At 43.3% G+C, this 19,297-nt stretch overlaps 1 protein-coding gene across 9 annotated transcripts in view; it reads left to right on the plus strand.

The window, feature by feature from the left end:
• The window catches only part of Dennd1a (DENN domain containing 1A), a 507,198-nt gene that overhangs the window by 309,095 nt on the left and 178,806 nt on the right, over positions 1-19,297 (plus strand). For all 9 annotated transcript variants that reach the window (XM_028887902.2, XM_028887909.2, XM_028887900.2 and 6 more), the window contains one exon: positions 10,414-10,459. In XM_028887902.2, the coding sequence (XP_028743735.1) occupies positions 10,414-10,459 (46 nt within the window). The remainder of the gene's footprint in view (positions 1-10,413; positions 10,460-19,297) is intronic.

Here is a 19,297-nt window from a genome sequence, read left to right on the forward strand (position 1 = left end):
GAGTAGTATTCCATTGTGTATATGTACCACATTTTTTTCATCCATTCTTCCGTTGATGGGCATCTAGGTTGTTTCCATGTTCTGGCTATTACAAATAGTGCTGCTATGAACATAACTGACCATGTATCTTTATGGTATGAATCAGCATTCCTTGGGTATATGCCCAAGAGTGGGATGGCTGGGTCTTGAGGTAGTTTGATTCCTAATTTTCTGAGAAACCGCCATACTGATTTCCACAGTGGTTGTACAAGTTTACATTCCCACCAACAGTGGAGGAGTGTTCCCTTTGTTCCACATCCTCTCCAACATTGGTTGTAATTGGTGTTTTTGATCGTAGCCATTCTAACAGGTGTAAGGTGGTATCTCAGAGTCGTTTTGATTTGCATTTCTCTGATGATTAAGGATGTTGAGCATTTCTTTAAATGTCTTTCAGCCATTTGTAGTTCTTGTTTTGTGAATTCTCTGTTTAGCTCTTTAGCCCATTTTTTAATTGGACTGTTCAGTACTTTGATGTCTAGTTTCTTGAGTTCTTTATATATTGTGGAGATCAATCCTCTGTCAGATGTGGGGTTGGTGAAGATCTTTTCCCATTCTGTTGGCTGTCTTTTCATCTTATTGACTGTGTCTTTTGCCCTGCAAAAGCTTCTCAGTTTCGAGAGGTCCCATTTATTAATTGTTGTGCTCAAGGTCTGTGCTGTTGGTGTTTTATTTAGGAAATGGTCTCCGGTGCCAATGCGTTCAAGAGTGCTTCCTATTTTCTTTTCTATTAAGTTTAGTGTAACTGGATTTATGTTTAGGTCTTTGATCCACTTGGACTTGAGTTTTGTGCATGGTGACAGATACAGATCTATTTGTAATCTTTTACATATTGACATCCAGTTATGCCAGCACCATTTGTTGAAGATACTTTCTTTGTTCCATTGTATAGTTTTGGCTCCTTTGTCAAAAACCAGGTGTTCATATGTGCATGGATTAATGTCAGGGTCTTCAATTCGATTCCATTGGTCCGTATGTCGGTTTTTATACCAGTACCAAGCTGTTTTTATTACTATAGCTCTATAGTAGAGTTTGAGGTCAGGGATGGTGATGCCTCCAAGCCCCTTTTTCTTATTTAATTTGTACCTTGTTCATTCCTGCATTTCTATCAGGGTCTCATGGGCTGCTGGTAGCTACCATCTGAGACTTCCTTTAGCAGCCAACTCTGGCTGCCCTGCTTTTTATTGGATTCTCTGTGGCTGCAGATAGCCCCATCTTCTGACCCTTCCCTCTATGATTAACTTCTCCTGCTACTGTGTCTTAGTCATGGGGCCTTCCTGATGCTTTCTGAGTCTACCTGCTTCCGGTAGTCTGAGAAGACACAAAAGAGCAGAGTTCTTCAGGCTTTGATGTTGACCTGTCAGGTTTTCATCTGGGACTTATCTTTGTAACGAACATTCATTCAGTTGCGACCACTGGCATGGTACTCTGAAAAAGCATCTCCACACATACACCCTATGGACCACCCCAGAGAGCTGAAGAGGCACATTGCACTCCCTCTCTCCATTTTCACTGATCTGATGGTGAAATATGTATGTCTTGCACTAGCAACCAAGCACTGAGCTTGGCTCACACTGAGCCTGCCTCCACTGTCAAGTATCAGAGGCCATTTACATGGGAAATAGGCCCCCTTCTGCCTTTTCCAATCTGGAATTGTTAATGATCTTCTCTTGGGGCCCCCTCCTCTTCTGCTGATCACAAATCAGGGAAGACCAGATTGGGAACCAGGAAGGATGATTAATACCTTTACCCTTAGAAATCTTTCTTAACCCATGGCCGTTTGCACTAGTTCTACATTTCAGGCTGTATTCTATGCCTCTCCAGCTGTGGCTTTTGCCAAACTACTTAACCTCTCTGTTGCACAGCGTCTTCTGTAATTTATAAAGACCAGCCTTTTGCAGTCACTGCAAAGATGAAGTTAGGTCTTCTTTGGTGCTCTTGGCAGATTCCTCATTGTACCTCAAGTCTCCCTGCCGAGGTGTGTCTACAGACAGTAATGTGCTTATCTAATGTGCTGCTGGCTCTGGGACTGGACCAGGTGGGTCTCTTTTCCTGCCCTTTTCCCAGCCCAGTGTTATGTCTGACACATGCTAATGTTATGTTCACTTAGTGAGACTGATAGATGTTTGAAAAACACCACACAGTAGAGTTACAAAAGAGAGTGGTTTTCCTTTTCCTGATGCTCAAATCTCCCTATACTGTGGTGCTTATGTGTATGTAGCTCTACACATACTTTAAGCCATCTCTAGATTATTTATGATACCTTATGTAATGCCATGTAAATAGTTGTTATTTTGTATTGTTGAGGGATGGTAACAAGAAAAAAATATGTGGTATAGAGGCAGACCTAACTGCACAGCACAGGAATGATTACAAGCCAAACAATGCCAAGACCCTGAGCGCCAGAGAGAGACCAGGGTCTGTGCTGAGGAGGCCACAGCAGACTGTGCTGCACACCACACTTGATCCACCTGGGCTCAGCAGCGCTCAATTTACAGCAAATTCAAGTTTTCCATTTAGAACTTTCTAGAATTTTAGTTTTGTAACATTTTTGACCCACAATTGGTTAAATCTTTGAATGTAGGATTCGTTGATATGAGGGCTGACTGTAGTTTATTTCCCTCTGTAAATTCTACACATTGCCTTCTGATCCTGTTTTTCTCTTTGGGTTGGCAGCCAAAGGGCTCAGAACTCAATGTGTGGCGATCAGCAAGTGTGTGTCATAGCATAAACCCAGGTACTAACATCACTATGGTGTCTACTGTTCCCTTGGCAGCCATTTCTTTCTTTTCTTTTCTTTTTTTCCTGAGATGGGTTCTCTCTTTGTAGCTCAGCTCTTCTGGAACTCACTCTATAAACCAGGCTGGCCTTGAAATCACAGAGACCTGCCTACCTCTGCTTCCTGAGTGCTGGGGTTGAGCTATTTCTTGTCTTACTTTGGAGACTATTGGACATATTTTGTATAAATTGCTTTAGATAACTGTTCAGAAGAACATCAGGGATCAGGAGATTGTTTGCCAGATCAAGTATTTGCCATGCAAGCATGAAGACTGGAGTCCAGATCCCCAGAGCCCATATAAACACCCAACAAGCATGGAGAACCACCTGTAACTCCAACCCCAAGAGGACAAAAACTGGGGAATCCTGGTTCAAGCTGATTGGTCAAATTAGCAAAGTCTGGAATCCATTGAGAGATCCTGCCTAGGGCTCTGCTGACTTCCCATGGGAGACCTTGATTTGGGGGTTGTGGGAATGTGTGGTGGCTTGGGAGGGAGGGAGGGCTGGGGGGTAGGAGGAGGGAGAAGATGGGATCTGTAGGTGGCATGTAGAGTGAGTAGAAAATTTCTTAATAAAGAAAAAAAGGAGAGAGATCCTGCCTAAATGAATAAGGTAGAAAGCATTGAGGAAGACACTCAACAATTTTAGGCATACACATACATGTGTATATGTGCACATACAGTGTATATACACACAGTTACACATATAAAGGTGAAAGTAACAGTCAATTCTAGTTAGTAAGGTAACCTTTTATTATTGCTAAATGTAGCATAAGGGTTAAGTCATTTTTTTAATTTTTATTTTATGTGCATTGCTGTTTTGTCTGCCTGTATGTCTGTGTGAGGGTGTCAGATTCCCTGGAACTGGAATTGCAGACAGTTGTGAGTTGCCCTGTGGGTCCTGGGAATTAAACCCAGGTCATTGGAGGAGCAGCCAGTTCTTTTAACCTCTGAGCCATCTCTCCAGCCCTGGGTTAAGTCATTCTTAAGTAGTTTAAGAGACCATAGAAAGTAAGGGTTAGGGTAGTATCACTGTTCATAAAGTGACTGTGGTTGAATTTTCTGAGAATGCCTGTTAAATCTATAAAACAATAGTATCAGTTAGATGATTTGAGGATTCCCACATAGCCTTTGGTGTCTGGTATGAGCTCGGTGCAGGACTTTGCAGCTGTCTCTGTTCTCTCTACTCTCCACACGACACCACTGTACACTCGAAGAAACAGTCCTGTTTTCTTGTTGCTGACATTAACATATGGATTTGTATGAGATCTGTCCCCAGTGGGGAGCCAGGCCCAAGCTTGTCACAGGAAAGGTGTGAGAGCACTAGGGTGACCTAAGAAGTGGCAGCAGAGGGACAGCACATGCTTGAGAGCTTGGAGGCCATTGGGTTCCTGTGATGGAAGAGCATTGGAGAAAGTTATGTAGAGATATGGAGATTGGGGGCATGATACTACCTCAGGCTAGAGGAGGCCATCCTCCCTCTGCCTGTTTCTCTCCATTAGTAATACCAATATTTGTATCCTGGGACAGGAACCTGTGCTACCTCAATCTAGGTCATGTGGTTTCCAATCTCACTTCTGCTACTGTCTGCTCTGTATGACCTCAGCTTCCTAAAATGAGCCTGCTTTCATGATCCTTCATTGTCATGAGGGCTGTAGGAGATACTGCCAGGCCTCAGCCTCACACTGACTCATGGCACACGGTCAGCTGATGGTGGCTGCCCTTGTGGGTTCTCTGTGCTACCCTGGCCACCATGGTAGGTGAAGAGCCATCACCCTGTTACTTCCAGAAGACCAGAGCTGTAGTGATTAATGTTCTTCAACAAGATGAGCTATGGTCTCTGTTCTGGTCCATTCTCCATTCATTTGTCCTTTAACCTCTCTAATAAAGCTAGGCCTCTTTATTTAGAGCAGGATTTAAAACTGTAAGCCAAGTTGTAGTTCTTTTGTTTCTTTGAAAACAACAAAGGGAAAGCTTGAGTGAGTGAGGCCTCTTTCGGGTATTGTCTTGCCCTTTAAAAATAGCAAACTGACTGGGCTGTGGTGGCACACGCCTTTATTCCCAGCACTCAGGAGATAGAGGCAGGTGGATCTCTGTGAGTTCAAGGCCAGCCTGGTCTACAAAGCGAGTTCCAGGAAAGGCGCAAAGCTACACAAAGAAACCCTGTCTTAAACAAACAAACAAAAAAAAGCAAACTGAGAGCAGCCTCCCTTTGCCAGAGAAGAGCATTCAGTATGAAGGTGGCATAGTTCTGAGAGCAAAGGTGGATGTGTCACATGAAAAAGATGAGGCCGACTCAGTGGTTTACAAGGGTTGCAGGGGAATAGTGTGGGCTTCCCAAATCCCTGTGTTTTCCCAGGCTGTATTCCTTCCTGATGTCTAGGCAGACATGCTCACCTGGAGTGGGCTTTCCTCCCCAGCCACCCCTCTCCCATTGTCTGGGGAGTTGTGTGTTATGTGTTTGAGCAGCCAGTGTTCCTTTATTTCACCTGCCTCATTTCCAATTAGTAGCAGCTCACCTCAGGGGAACATAATTAAAAGGGCTCTGGTTATCTGGGGGAAAGGAATTAAACAAATTGTGAAAGTACAGTAATAATGAATGGGATAGCAGGACGATTACTAAGTCTACAGTCTATGTGCATGCCTGTTCTGGGAAGAAGGATGTACCTAGATGAACTATGCTGTCTGTCCCAGGCCCGAGTCTATACCAGGGCAGTTGGAGAGCCTCTTGGGTACTCATGCCTTGAAGGCTTCAGTATGGAGAAGGCCCCAGCATGACACCATGAGCACATCCTGGTTTGAGCTTCCCAGCTGTGTGACCATGGCAAGTTGTTCCACCTTTCAGGGTGTTTCCTTACCAAGAATGAGGATAATGGCACTGTTTTGCAGAGTTGCCCTGAGAATTGTGTATGCAGTGCATGAAAGTGGCTGACTTATAGTCACTCAATAATATCAGTTCCTTTCCCCCTTCGGATTCAAAATAAAGATACCTGTCAGGTAAAGGTCATTATATTGTCATTGCCTTAGCACCAGCAACGAAGGAATCAAAGAAGAAAGAGTAGAGTAGGCTGCACTCCCCCAGAATATAACTGAGAAAGTCAGGTAGTGCAGTAATTCCCAGAGAACAAAGGGCCAGTGTAGATGTACCCTGTTCTGCTATTCAGAGATGAACAGTGGCATTCCACAGTCCTCTGTCAGCCACACAGCAGTTGTGACACAGTTGTCGTGCCCACCTATGCACGTACGTGGTCATAACTGCCAATATTACAATTGCTTTAATTTAATTATGGGTGTTGTTGGTTTTGAGTGTGTTATATTAATTGCCATTTAAACAATCTTGAAAATGGCACTGAGATCTGCCTTGGAATCTGAAGACCTATGAATGTTGCATAGAAGCTGGGTGCAGTTGCCATTAGTGAGCAAGAACATTTGTATCCATGTGTTCTAAATGGCAGCAAAAAAGCCAGGAGGACGCCCCGCATGATGGGCTCATGGGCACTGATGACCTGGATAAAGAAGACTACTCAGATAAGTAGGCCTCCCAATGGGACATTTCTAGGAATAGGTCACCAAATTTATTTTGCCATATTTTTCCTTTTTTTGTTTTTTTTTTTTGTTTTTTTTTTTTTTTGGTTTTTTTTTTTTTTTTTTTTTTGGCTTTGGTTTTTCGAGACAGGGTTTCTCTGCGTAGTTTTGCGCCTTTCCTGGAGCTCACTTGGTAGCCCAGGCTGGCCTCGAACTCACAGTGATCCGCCTGGCTCTGCCTCCCGAGTGCTGGGATTAAAGGCGTGCGCCACCACCGCCCGGCCATATTTTTCCTTTTAATGTATGCCTAGGAGTGAGAAAGTAGCATTTAAATGTGCCATTCTAAGTGGTTAGAAAGGAACAAATCACCAATTCCTCCATTATATTGGGGAGAAAGAAAAAAAGGAAGGGCCTCTGTGAGAAAGTGACTTGAAACTCTGCGGACCAGTGGAGTGCACAGGTGCCAAGAACGTGTGCCCACAGTGCTGCTGTGTAGAAGAGACAGGAATATCCACTCACTGGTGGCCTGCCAGCTGTCCATCAGGACCTTGGATGAACAGGAAAACATTGTCTGAGCTGGGCATAACGGCCTGCATACAGCTGTGATCCCAGTACTCAGGTGCCTGAGACAGAAAGATTCCCATGAGTTTGTGGCCAGCCTGAGCTATACAGTGAGACTATCACAAACAATGGGGGGGGGGGGGGAAGGAGGAAAGGAAGGAACAAAGGAGATAAACCATTGTCTGAGAGAGAGGAAAGGCAATACAGGAGTGCCAGCCACCATAGGTCTGGAGAGAACCCCTTTGGACTTCACAGTCACTTACTGAGCGTCCACCAGTGCTGCTCCATGCTGGACACCTTATGAAATGTCTCCAGTGCTTGCATTAATCCTGAAAGAGCTCCATGATACAGGAACTGCCCTTTTGGAAACACCTGGCCAGGATATAGCAAAAGGTAAATGAAAATCAGTCCTGCCCTTTGATTAGTAATCTCTGTCTGGGAATTCAAGTTAGTTGTTTGTTTTCATTACAATGTTTCTAATAATAATGAAAAATTTGAAACAACTTATTGTCTAATTCCAGGAATTAGATTCAATAAATTATGGTCCACCCCACTAAGTAGAATATTATGTAGCCTTTAAAATAATATCACAACAGTTATAGAGTGATACGGAAAATGTTAGTGTAAAAAATGAGAAAACAATAAAATAAATAAAATTAATTTCAAAGATATGAAACCATTAGTTTAGGTTAATATTAGAAAGGATGAGCCAAAAATTAGAGTAGTTGTGTTAGATGGTCTAACCATGGATAGATGGTTTCCTCCTAAAGTTACCTCTTATAGTAAAAAGGCAAAGAAAAAGGTCTCCAAGAAAATGTATAAGTAGCTGCAATAATTGAGTTACATAGAGAATAGAAATTACATTCAGAACATACCTAGAATTACCCACTTATGTACTTGCCACGTTGAGATGTTAAGGAGGCGGCTTCCTTTTTCTTTCTTCCCCTACCCCCACTTAGAATTTGTAATTACATATTTGCAGAGCCAAAAAAAATGTAGATTCTGGGAAGCATTTGAGGTGTTGGAAGCAAATGATAACAATAGACAAAAAATAGATGAAGCTATTTGTCCAGATTCGCTTTCCTGCAAAGCACAGGGCTGCGCAGATTCAGAGTGCGTGTGCTTTAAATGTTGTCTAAATACAGACTGTGCAGGCCTAACAGTCCTTGGCTACAAGCTGCTTTTCTAGAATACGCCATAATTACTCAAAGCCTACCTAGCAGCGTTAAAGAGTGAGACCTACTCTGTCCCTTCTGGTATCTCTAAGTCACCTTCATAAGGCTTCCTCCTTCTCTGTCAGGCTGTCATGTACACTAAAGTAGCATGGCATTAAAACGTACACATTTCGGTTTCTAGAGAATGTTTCCTCTTTAGAGAACAGTCTGTGGTTAAGTTACACCATGGGCTTTGGCTATTGGGATTATTTTCACCCTTTTCTCACAGTTGTTTGACCCTCTTTCTGTTTGCTAATTCACTCGTTGGGATTTGGGTTCTGAAATTCTATTTGAAACACATAGTCACTGGTCAGTTATGTGCTTAAATGTAAGACCTGGGAAGTCAATAAGATTTAGTTCAATATTGTAGGCTTGTGCTTCTCTCCCTGTGTCAGGCCGTGCTCTGGACACGTTAATGAGTGGTCCCCCTTTTTTTTTTCTTTTTGGAATTTTGCACTCTTCCTGCTTCCTTTCATTATGTTAGGCAAGGCTCCACTAGATGAGACATTTGCAGTCTTAAGACTTCCTGCCGAGGTTCAGACTTTGTATTTTTGACATTGAAGCTGTCGTGTTTCTGAAGCTACTTAATTAGAAACACATTCATTTTGGTGTACACTGGAGAAAGCTCAGGCAGCAAAACCAGGCACACTGGGAAGCTGGAGCATCTGTGGGGCTGGCAGCTAATGGCTTACAGTTTTGGGGCAAAAATATCGCAGGGCATTTCTTTGCCTCTGGAAGCAAAGAGAAGCTGCATGTGCCCCACAGGTACCTTGAAGGGGGGAAAATAGAAGAAGATGCTAGAAGAAAAGACAACTCTGTGTCTCTCCACTGTAGTTTGTTTGTACAGTTCTTTCTTTGGCTATTATCAAATACAAAGTCTTCTAGAAGAATAGTTCTCAGACTGCACCTAATATTTGAGTCTGTCTTCCAGGCTGCTGAGATACATGACTGCTGAGATCTGTAGTAAAGAAGACATTTTGTATTCCAAAGGATGGTTTTTGCTTGAAGAATTTTATTTGTTGAATTGTAATGAGGGAATTGAAACCTTTCTTCTTTTTTGAATGTTTGAATGGTTTTTAAGCTTGCATCTAATATCTAAGAGCCTTAGTTGCCTCCCCTCCTATTTCCAGCTGTAGTATGAGCTCCTGGTTTGTAGTCACCCTGACTCATTGTTTCCCCCAGGTCTACACCCACTGTGTAAATCCTTGTCCCTCCACTGTGACTCCCACAGCAGTCCCTGAGGAAAGTACTCAGACAGCTCAGTCCAAGCCAAGGGTTTTGCCTCTAATTTCATTGAAAACTAGCCCCTAATGGTGTTGTGGGATGTATGACATACATGGAAAGACAGCCAAGAAAGTTGCCAATCATTCCTGTTCTCCCTGCTTCCTGCCCTCCCTCTTCCCAAGGAAGACAAGATGTGTTCAGCAACCTGGGAACAAGTCACAGTCAGCCCAAGGCTTATTGCTTGCTTGGCTGTGTGGCATTAGATAAGTGGTTTCACCTCTTTTGGTCAATTTTCTCCTTTGTAGAATGGAGGTTATTTTGTGAGCTAGAAAGGTGACTTCATATAACCACTATCATTACCAGGGGGAAATATATGTTCTCTCTCCCTCTCTCCCTCTCTCCCTCTCTCCCTCTCTCTCTCTCTCTTCAGAAAATGAAGGAAGGACCAGCTACTATAGAATACCCAGATTTTTAGAACCTCTGGACTTGTTTCTGCTCTGCAAAGGACGCAGACAGTGGTGGCCTCTGTTGTGCAGTAGCACAGTTGCATGTGTGGTGTGGCATGCAGAGCTTGCTGAACACCCCCAAACATCAGCCATGTGTCTTCATTGTGGAACATAGCCAGAGGGGTGATTCTTTGAAAGCTATTGTGCTCTCTATGCAACCTTCACTTTTTTTCCTTTATGATCGTTGAGTTCCATTAGTATCAGGACCTCTGTACTATGTGTGTTTATCTCTGTCTAGTAGCAGTAGTTAGGGTTGAGCCAAGAATCCCATTATAAAGATAAGGTGACTGAGGCCAGGAAGCTGCCTAACTACTGTTTGGGGTGGTACCTGACACCAAGGTTGATGCTCTTCCTGCTAGCCCTGCCGTTCCCAGTGCTGCCTGCATTTTTAAATTCTTTGACGTTTCTAGGCTTGGAAACAAAATGTCACATTAAGATTTTTGTTGTGAAAGGAAATGTAACTGTGCATACGTTTATTAAAACAGCTTTTCTCTAAATAGTGAGCCATCTGTAATTTTCTGTCGGAAGCAACAGACATTAAAGCAGCTGTGTGTCTGTTTCTCTTTGCAGTGCTCCCATGCCCTACCTCATAGGAGTCCATTTCAGTCTAATGGAGGTAAGTGGGCTCTGTCCTCCCCAGTCCTTGATGTGGGCTTCCGTTTCACTTTGTGTAGCAGAAAAATGGGATCTCAGTATGTGCAGCTCTGCGTACGGGAGCAGCTGATACAACTGCTCATGTGCATCCCCTTGTCCTTCCCGATGCACAGACTCCATCCATCAACCTAGACCCTTCCAACTGACTCCTGTATTCTGGGCTTTTCTGCTGTGATTGGAAATGGTGGGTTTTTCCTGGGTGAATGAGAGGGAGGGTAGGAAGGTAGGTGGAAAGGTTCCATTGGTGTTTGGATAAGGAAAGGAAAAGGCTTTGTTTTTCATAATGACATTCATTCTGAATCACTGTAACAGTGTTACATTTTCATGGTAGGAAATGTGATGCAAATGGTCTCTAGAAGTTACAAAGAAAAAAATTAAAATTACCCGCTTTGCCATTATTCCAGAATGGACTACTGTTAACATTTTATTATTCTTCCAGTTAGTCTTTATTCTGTAGATATGTATTTCATATAATGTTATGTTTTTACCTGTCAGAGTTGTGGTGTGAGAATTCCTGCCTTTTTGTCTACCCTCAGTAACAGCAGTTTTCCATTTGTTCCCTGTCATTCCTATAACTTAACCACTTTCCTGCCATTGAGCACTTAGGTTGCTGGATGATTTTTATTTCACTATTATAAATAGCACTTGAGCAAACATCTTTATGCATAAAGGCTTTATCTGCATTTTTTAATCTGTATTAGTTCCTTAGTTCAGAATCCCTAAAGCAGAAATGGTTGGTCAGAGCTATGAGTCTGCTGCCAGATTGCTCTCAGTGTGGCTCTACCAGTCAGACAGCAGTGCTTTCAATGAACATCCTATGCTTTTGTGCATGCCCTCCAGGCTGTCCTTCCTTTGGAAAGGACAGAGCAGGGTGGGGCTGGTCAGCTTGCCTGTGTGCCACAGTATGGGCCCTGAGGGGAAATCTCCAGCCACGCCTGCCATGGTGCTTAGTATGTCTTAAAGGAAGTGCTACTTCTCTTCTGCTCCTTTCATTTCACATCAGCGAGGACCACCTGCTTCGCCACTAACTGTTGCACGCTCTGCTATTGTGCTTACGAAAATGAAATGAGTTGGTTATCGAAAAACCTGTTTGTTTGACATCGAGAATCTTGATCAAAATAGACCACAGAAATCTGCTCAAATTTCTAATTTGACAGGACGGCCATGTGGCTCCTGCATTCTGTTAACAGTCCCTCCCTGTCATCACCCAGCCCTAAGCACATACAGTACACAGTTTATGGACTATCTTGGATGATGTATTTAGATCAGACTGAAGAAATTGCTTGTGTGTTTTACCTTTCTTAAGTATGGGGATCTATTCAAAGCTCCCATACCAAAAAAAATTAAAAGTAAATCCTTTCTAATGGACCTTGCATGCCAACTGCTTTATAGTTTAAAGCACTGAAGACTATTGGGTCTACCAGTGTCCTCAGTTCCCTCCTGCCTTCCAGTCTGCTCCATCCCAGGCTTTTCCAGACCTCCTTGTGTCCCAGTACCTTCAGCATTCTCCACAGTATCTGGCCTTGGCTTCTTTTCCTTCTTCACATGCTCTCCAGCCATCTTGCTTTAGGATTTCTTTTCAGTGCTGAGTCCAAGTCAGCAAAGCTGCTCTGTGGTTATGACCACTGCTCTGCTCTGCCTCTCCCTCTCTGGATTTCAGGTCCAAATTCAAATACCCACTGAATTTCTTTCCCCAACACTTTATTATTTACATGTCAGTGTGGGCATGAACACACTGATAAACATTCTGAGCACCCAATTCCTTTCTGATATTCCCTGTCCCTTGAAAGGTACTGCCTGCAGATGCCCCAGAGTTGGGGCACACCAAGCATTCTCAATAATTACTCACAAGTCTCTATATAAAGTGTCTCTAATCTCATTCCCTTCCCACTGCCTTCCTTGGCTCTTTTCCTAGGCTTTCTTGGATTCTTACAAAGCCCAATTCACTGATTTGATAGCAAAATGAGGGCCTTGTGTGTTCCAAGCATTGTGCTCAGTCTTGGAGGTCTGGGAATAGGGGGCCAGTCCTTAGTCCCCTCATGGTATGGGTTGCCAGGTATGGTCACTACAGAACACCTTCCATTCTCATTCTGCATTGCCCCCAGGCTCCCCATGGCTTCTCCACACTGCCAAGCCTTCTGCCCCATCACTGTAAAAACACATGAGCCAGTGCTTGGACTAAATAGATCCTATACATCCCCATAGGTAGCCCTGCCCTTCTCTGACTCTTCCAGGAAGTGTTCTATCTTGTTCATCTTTCATTTGTGGGATCTCTCACTCTACACAATAGCTGTTTGTTTGCATGTCCCAGTGTGTCCTCTGAGCATGAATCCCATGGAAGCAAAGACAGCATCATCTTCTTTGGTGTCCATAGCTTCTTCAGTAGGGTGCCAGGTAGATGATTGAGCCACAGCTTTCAGAGAAGGGCAAAGTCAGTGCTTAAGGAGCTGTAACTGAGCATATTTTAAAGCCCTCCTACAGGCATCACTGTTTGCAAGTCACTCAGTGCCATCATCGTTCATAAATGGCTATCTGTCCAGCCTTTTTGGGTGAGAAGGTTCAGAAGCAGTGGCAGGCCACTGTCACCTATATGTAACCCCAGCACTATTGGATGCAGAAACCTGGAGGTCATGGGGGCTTGCTGGTCTGCAGCCTATCTTTTTTTTATAGAGACCCTATCTCAGAAGAATAAGGTGGAAAATGATTGAGCACATGCATGTGTACACTCAAAAGGGAGGCTTAAAAATATTTTTTAGCCTTATTTGACTTTAAGTAATACAGAACAAGCTCTTTTCTCTAGTAAAGCATGCAGTGCAGCATATGATGAAATTTGAAGCGCTTCGGTGAACAGGTGCAAGTCTTGTCTGTCCAGTCTTTCAAGGGTTTTGGGTGAGAAGGTTCAGAAGCAGTGGCCCTGCTGTGCTGAACTCTTGGTGTGGTCAGTACTAAAAGAAAAACAAAAACGCAAGTTGTTCCAGTCTCGGGGTAGTTTTCTGAACAATAACAACAGAAATGTTTCCTGTGGGTGTTACCCCCTACCCCCACCCCACCACCACCACCAAATGTTGAAATTCTTTTTCTGGGTCTCCTGAACTTCAGTTCAGGCTCAGGGCCCTCTTGTGCTTGCTTTCTGGGCCTCATGTGCTTCTGATATGGCCTTCAGTGTTGCAGCCCTGTTCTGAGATTTTCCTGTAGGTCTCCAATGCCTAGTGAGTGTGAACTGGTGGCGGAGAAGCTCTATAAGGAAGGGGCTGGGGAGGCCCAGCTCCTCACTACACTAGTTTTCTTACTGGCAATTCAGCAAAAGGCTTATTTTTGACTGGCTTGTTATTTTTTTTCTTGAAAGCTATAGGCACCTTATTATGCCTTTGCATATGTGCCAGGATTTTTTAAACTTCAAATGAATGTGGCAGATGTTCATAAAAGTTTAGAAAAAGCTACCATAGGAAGACTTTTTAACCATTTTTATGACACTCAAATTTGTGCACAAAAAGAAACAAATTATAACCTAGTATTCTCATGGGAAGGAAGGTTATTTTGAGGAAAGACCTACTTCTAGTCTTCAAGTTCGAGCAAGATGCCATTGCTGTTTGCTAAATGGTAACCTTGTCACTATAAAGAGTCCACTTTTCTTCCAAAGTGACAAGTTTGTAGCTGTTCTTCTTTCCTCTCCTTCCTTCTGCCTCTTGATATTCTTTCTCTCATTTAAGCAATTGGAGGCTAGTGGCAAATGAGCAGAATAGCCGAGGGTATTGGCATAGGCCTAACTGCTTCTTGGAGAGAATGATCATGTTAGTTGGCAGCTAGGAAATCCCAAAACATGGCCAGATTACTCACTGACTATTTCTTTTCATTCAACTGATCTCAATTTAGTTCAAGACACATTTATTCAGTCCCTTTTCTGTGCCATATCTGGTAGCAGGTGCCAGGTCATCTCGTAGATGGTGTTTCTCCTGTTTGTAAATGAAGAGTTTCCTCACATGCTTCAAAACAGTGCTCTGTGCAAACCTTAGAGTGACATGGGGAGGAGGTACATCTAGAAGGTGTTTTATGTCACACTCTTGTTGGTAGGATGGTCAGGAAGATGGAAGGAATGTTATAACAATGACATGTTTCTGAAGAGAGGCTCAGACTCAGACTATTCTGTAATTGGGACCCTGTTGTCTGTATGCAGAGGCAGGATGTTTAGAATGTGGGTCCTAGAGTCTGGCTTTCCTACTTCCTACTCAGGTGACCTTGGGAGAGGATATCAACTGATGAGCCTCTTGTTTTCTCACCTGCAAACTGAGGATGAGGGCTGAGTCCCCTGGATAGAATCATTTGAAAGATCTGGTGAGACAGTGTGGTGCCCAGCACATAAAGTGCTCCATAGAGTCAGTAGCCATAGCTGCTTCTCTTTGTTCAACGTGCCCTTAAAGTCATTTATATTGCTAAGCTGGTGGCTTTGAAATAATGATATGGAAACTCTTAGGTTCCCCAGAGAAACAGCCTTAGCAAAATTGGCTTGCACCTGCCTGATGTCCCCTGGTTTGCACTGTCTCAGGATTGGGAATAACACTTTGTAAGATTCAGTCAGTATCCTTCCAGACCCCTGCCTGACCACATCCTTGCATTTGACTGTTAATGTTTGTTTTTGTTTTTTCCTTAAAAAGTTCTGGCAGTGTATTATGGTTCTGTGTAAGTGCTGGATTTCTTGAGCTTCCAGTGAATGTGGCATTTGTGATACTTCACCTCTCTGGATCTTACTCTCTTCATCTAGGAGAGAGCTCTGAGTCCTGTAGGTGTCCAGCATGTCCCATTGTCTGGCCTGTAGCAGTGACACAGTGCATGGCCCTTTCCACAGTAAGGTGTTGAAAGGCTCTTATGCTCCAGGGTCCGTATCTCATAGTAACCATGCCCAGTCTCTACCTTCTTGGAGGTTCTCCTGGAATAGATGCAGACAGGTAGAAATTAATGGATGAATTTAGGTTGACGTCAGCTGTGGTAAGAGGCACAAACCCTAGCCTGGAGGGCTGAAGGCCACACTTCTCAGATAAAGAGATGCATTGACTGAAGCCCAACCAGTAGATCAGGAAAGCCAGGAAAACAGGGCACAACATTTGCAGTGCCTACAAATGGAGAACAGGACTTCCCAGGCCCCATGAGGAGTTCCATGCTAGGAGCCTAAAGGGGGAAGCCAGCCATCCAGGGCCTTGTAAGCTGCATTAAAGAGTCTGAACTTTATAGGGCAATGGAGAGTCATTGAAGAGTGTAAATAGGGAAGGGACATGGTCAGGCCTTCTCCTTGTAGGCCATTAGAAACAGTCCTTCCATATAAAATGCTTGGAAACTGCTTCACACTGTTAATAAATTGATTTTTGTAAAGATCAAGGTAATTCTTGAGGAAATTACACACCAAAACCCTGTGTATAAAATTTAGATGTGTTAGCGTCCCCAACCCATGCTTCTGAATGGTTTCCTTTGCTCCTAGGCTACAGTTGAGGCTTTTGCAGTGATGCCTTGCTTGGAGGATTTAGACACCACTGTTACTCAGTGTCGTCCTCTCCTCCCTGGCTGTTATTGTTGGTGTTTTACTTTTTACTTTATTTTACTATTTTGAAGCAGTCCTCCTGCCACAGCCTCTCAACTGCTGGAATCATAGTCATGAGCCACCATACCTCAGTTACTCTCTATCTTCAAGTGCTTTTATGCATCAGATATCCATTCTTCACCTGGTTTGAAGTTATAAATGTAGATAGTGATAGTTCCAGGCAATAGGAATGGGGAACATGAGATCCAGGACCAAGCTGCATCTGCCTGGCCAGCTTTCCTTACTAGCTACCACTAGAGGCATATGATGGGTACTCAGGACAAACAGCCAGGCTCCCAGGAATCGTCTCTCTGTCCATTGTTGTTTCTCTAGGATGGCTTGGCCATGGGGCCCTAGGAGCCTAGTTCTTCCTGCAAATGCACCAAGGTAACATTCTGAGGACAGAATCAAACTGTCAACTCTAAACTCGTCTTGGTGTCTGGAATGGGGAGGCCACATAGTCTGTGTCTGCATTGGAGGTCTTGGTTCCCTCTGGGCTTTGACACAAAATCATACGATTCTCTTATAGACTGGGGAAATAATAGATATTTTGGGTTATTTCACACTACAAAAAGCCTGAATGTCTGCCGTTTAAGTTGGCAGTATTTTAGCTAGTTTTCTGTGTTTCTCCTGGGATAGCAAGTCTTTATTCTTTTGTTTGTGTATATTTATTTATTTATTTTACTTATTTTTAAACCATTTAGTACTGAGTAATGGTGGGTGTTTATTAACCATTGAAGCATTCTACTGCTTCACAAAATTCTGCATGTAGACAGAGGCACAGTATAGTTTATAAAACTACGAGCCATAATCCTGTTCAAGTATAAATGGTGGCTTGTGTGTATCCTCACAATCATAGAGAAATTCCATTGGGAGTTGATGGCTGGGGCAATAAGAAAGCAATGTTTGCATGAAAAAAAAAACTCATTTGGTAAATACAGTTGCAGGTTCATGGGGAGAACTTGAGCAGGAGAGGGAGAGGGTTAGGCAAAGGCTAGAACTTTGCAAGTCTTTGGGTTATCACACACTGAGGACTGTGTCTCCTTTCCCTTGGGCACATGGCTCAGCCTACTGCAAAGTACAAATAGCCACTTTGCAGAGGGAAGAGCCAGGCTGTGGGTAAAATGATTCTCTGTAACAATGGGTCTGGCCACCCACAGCGGCTCCCCTGGGCCATGTCCCACAAGGCTGTGTGTGCTAGGCCTGGCCCTGCTCCACACTTAGGCCGACCTTTTCCATCTCAGAGCTTCACTCTGGGTGTCCTGGGAAAGAAAATCACAGGACTCACTGTAACAGTCTAGCAACCTCCTTAGACAAGCTCTATTTCCAGAGTGATGGGACCCACTTCCTTGTCTCTCCAAAGCCCCTTGTCTCATCTGTAGAAATGTAATGGCATCTCGAAGCCTTGTCACATGAAGAGCTTGTTGTAAGCATTGGATCGGGTGTTCATAGTTGGATTGTATAAATGTAAGAGGCAAAGCTTAGATGATTGAAATCCTAGAGATTGGTTTATTTGTAAAGAAAGAAATAATTACACAGTGGTTTGGTATTGACCAACTTTCCTTAACATGCCATTAATATCATCAAATAAAAAATTCAGAACACAAGCATGCAAATTTTGCTTACCCAGGGCCTCAAAGGAGGTCTGGTTCTGTCGGTGGGATTCCCCCGGAAGCTCTCTCTTCCTCACAGTGGCATTCTACCTTTACTATACCACTTGGCCTATGTTGAGATCAGATCATAGAAAACAATTTAAAGCCTTAGTGATATTTTATATAATCAAGTGCTTCTGGCAGAGGTGAGCATCTCCTGCCATCCAGCCATTCTCAGTCTAATTTGTGTGGTTGACCATCAGTCCTACTAGAGAAACTGAGCAGTTGTTGGGCACTGGTGATAATGCTTTTGTTTTCCAATTTTCTTTTCATCTCTTAGGCTGCTATTATAGATAAGGTCTATTCAACAACATTAAAACTGACTTCAGAGGAAACTCAGTGAGTTAATAAACCCTTACCAAGAGATGCTTAAATGAGTCAAATTCTTGGCAGATGAAGATAAGAAATATGCTGCAGGAGTCCTGTAACAGAGTGGAAAGAGCCCTGCAGGCCCTGAGTTCAACTTTCTTTTCCCCTAGGACAAGATTCCTTTTAACCAGGTTCTTGTTTAAAATAAGAATCAGGTTAACAGAGGAAAGGTATGAGTCATTTCACAGTCCATCCCCTGTGTGCAAAATGCTCTTAATCCTGGCCTCCTTGGAGACGCCTCTTGAAAACAAATAGTAGGTGAAGTTTGGATCTACTAATGTGCACATAGTTCAGCCTCCCGATCACTACTTTAACAGAGCTTTTGGCTGCGTTAAGGTGACTCTTTAAGGCTCACATTCATCCCTTGTATGAGTAGGTTCCTCACTTCACAGACATTTTTAATGAGGAGCAAGTGAGGAAATGTGTACACAATCACAGCCACATTGATTCCTGTGTCCATCACATGATAGGTGCAAATCAAATGGAAGTAACTACCTGTATTTCATGACTGTGGACTAGAAATTCTTTAAAGAATTAAGGAACTCATCTACACAAGACAATCTTTGCCTCACTTTTCATCCTCTTTGTTTTACAGTGATTAACTTTCCTAAATTGTCATTCACTTAGAGTCACTTTTAACTGAGGTCAGCCCCATGGGCCTGGGGACTTCTTTTCATAAACTCCTTGGGAGTGACTGGGGTGTAGCCTGATGGGAATGTTTCGATGGCAGTGATGATTGAAGAGAGGTTCCCTTGGCCGAGGCAAATCCCAGTTGGGATCTGGGCACATGTGGTTCTGTTTAACACCATGCTCAACAGCTCATGGTACGAATTTGTGACCATCAGGCATTTACTGGTGATATGTGAGGTCACCACAGTAGGGGTGTTTGTCAGCCAAATTAAACTTCCTCTTAATGACCTAAAATAATTGATTCGGAAGGCATTTAAATGGGCCAGGGCAATGTGTAAGCAAGCTGAAATCTGGCATTTTCTACACAAATTACTGTGTGTTGTTTGGTTTGTGTTTTGCTTTTGTTGAGAATAACATGATGGACTATAGATTTTGGAGCGGTAGTTGAGCCATATTTGAATCCCAGCTCCAACATTTTGTCTCTGTAACTGGGTCAAGTCACTGTAGTGGCATTGTGTACCTTCAGAACCCCATCAGCTAAATGCAAGCACCTACCCAAAGGATGACCATTAAGTGTTAT

This window comes from Peromyscus leucopus, chromosome 4 (assembly GCF_004664715.2).
Source record: "Peromyscus leucopus breed LL Stock chromosome 4, UCI_PerLeu_2.1, whole genome shotgun sequence".
In the NCBI taxonomy this organism is placed as follows: domain Eukaryota; kingdom Metazoa; phylum Chordata; class Mammalia; order Rodentia; family Cricetidae; genus Peromyscus; species Peromyscus leucopus.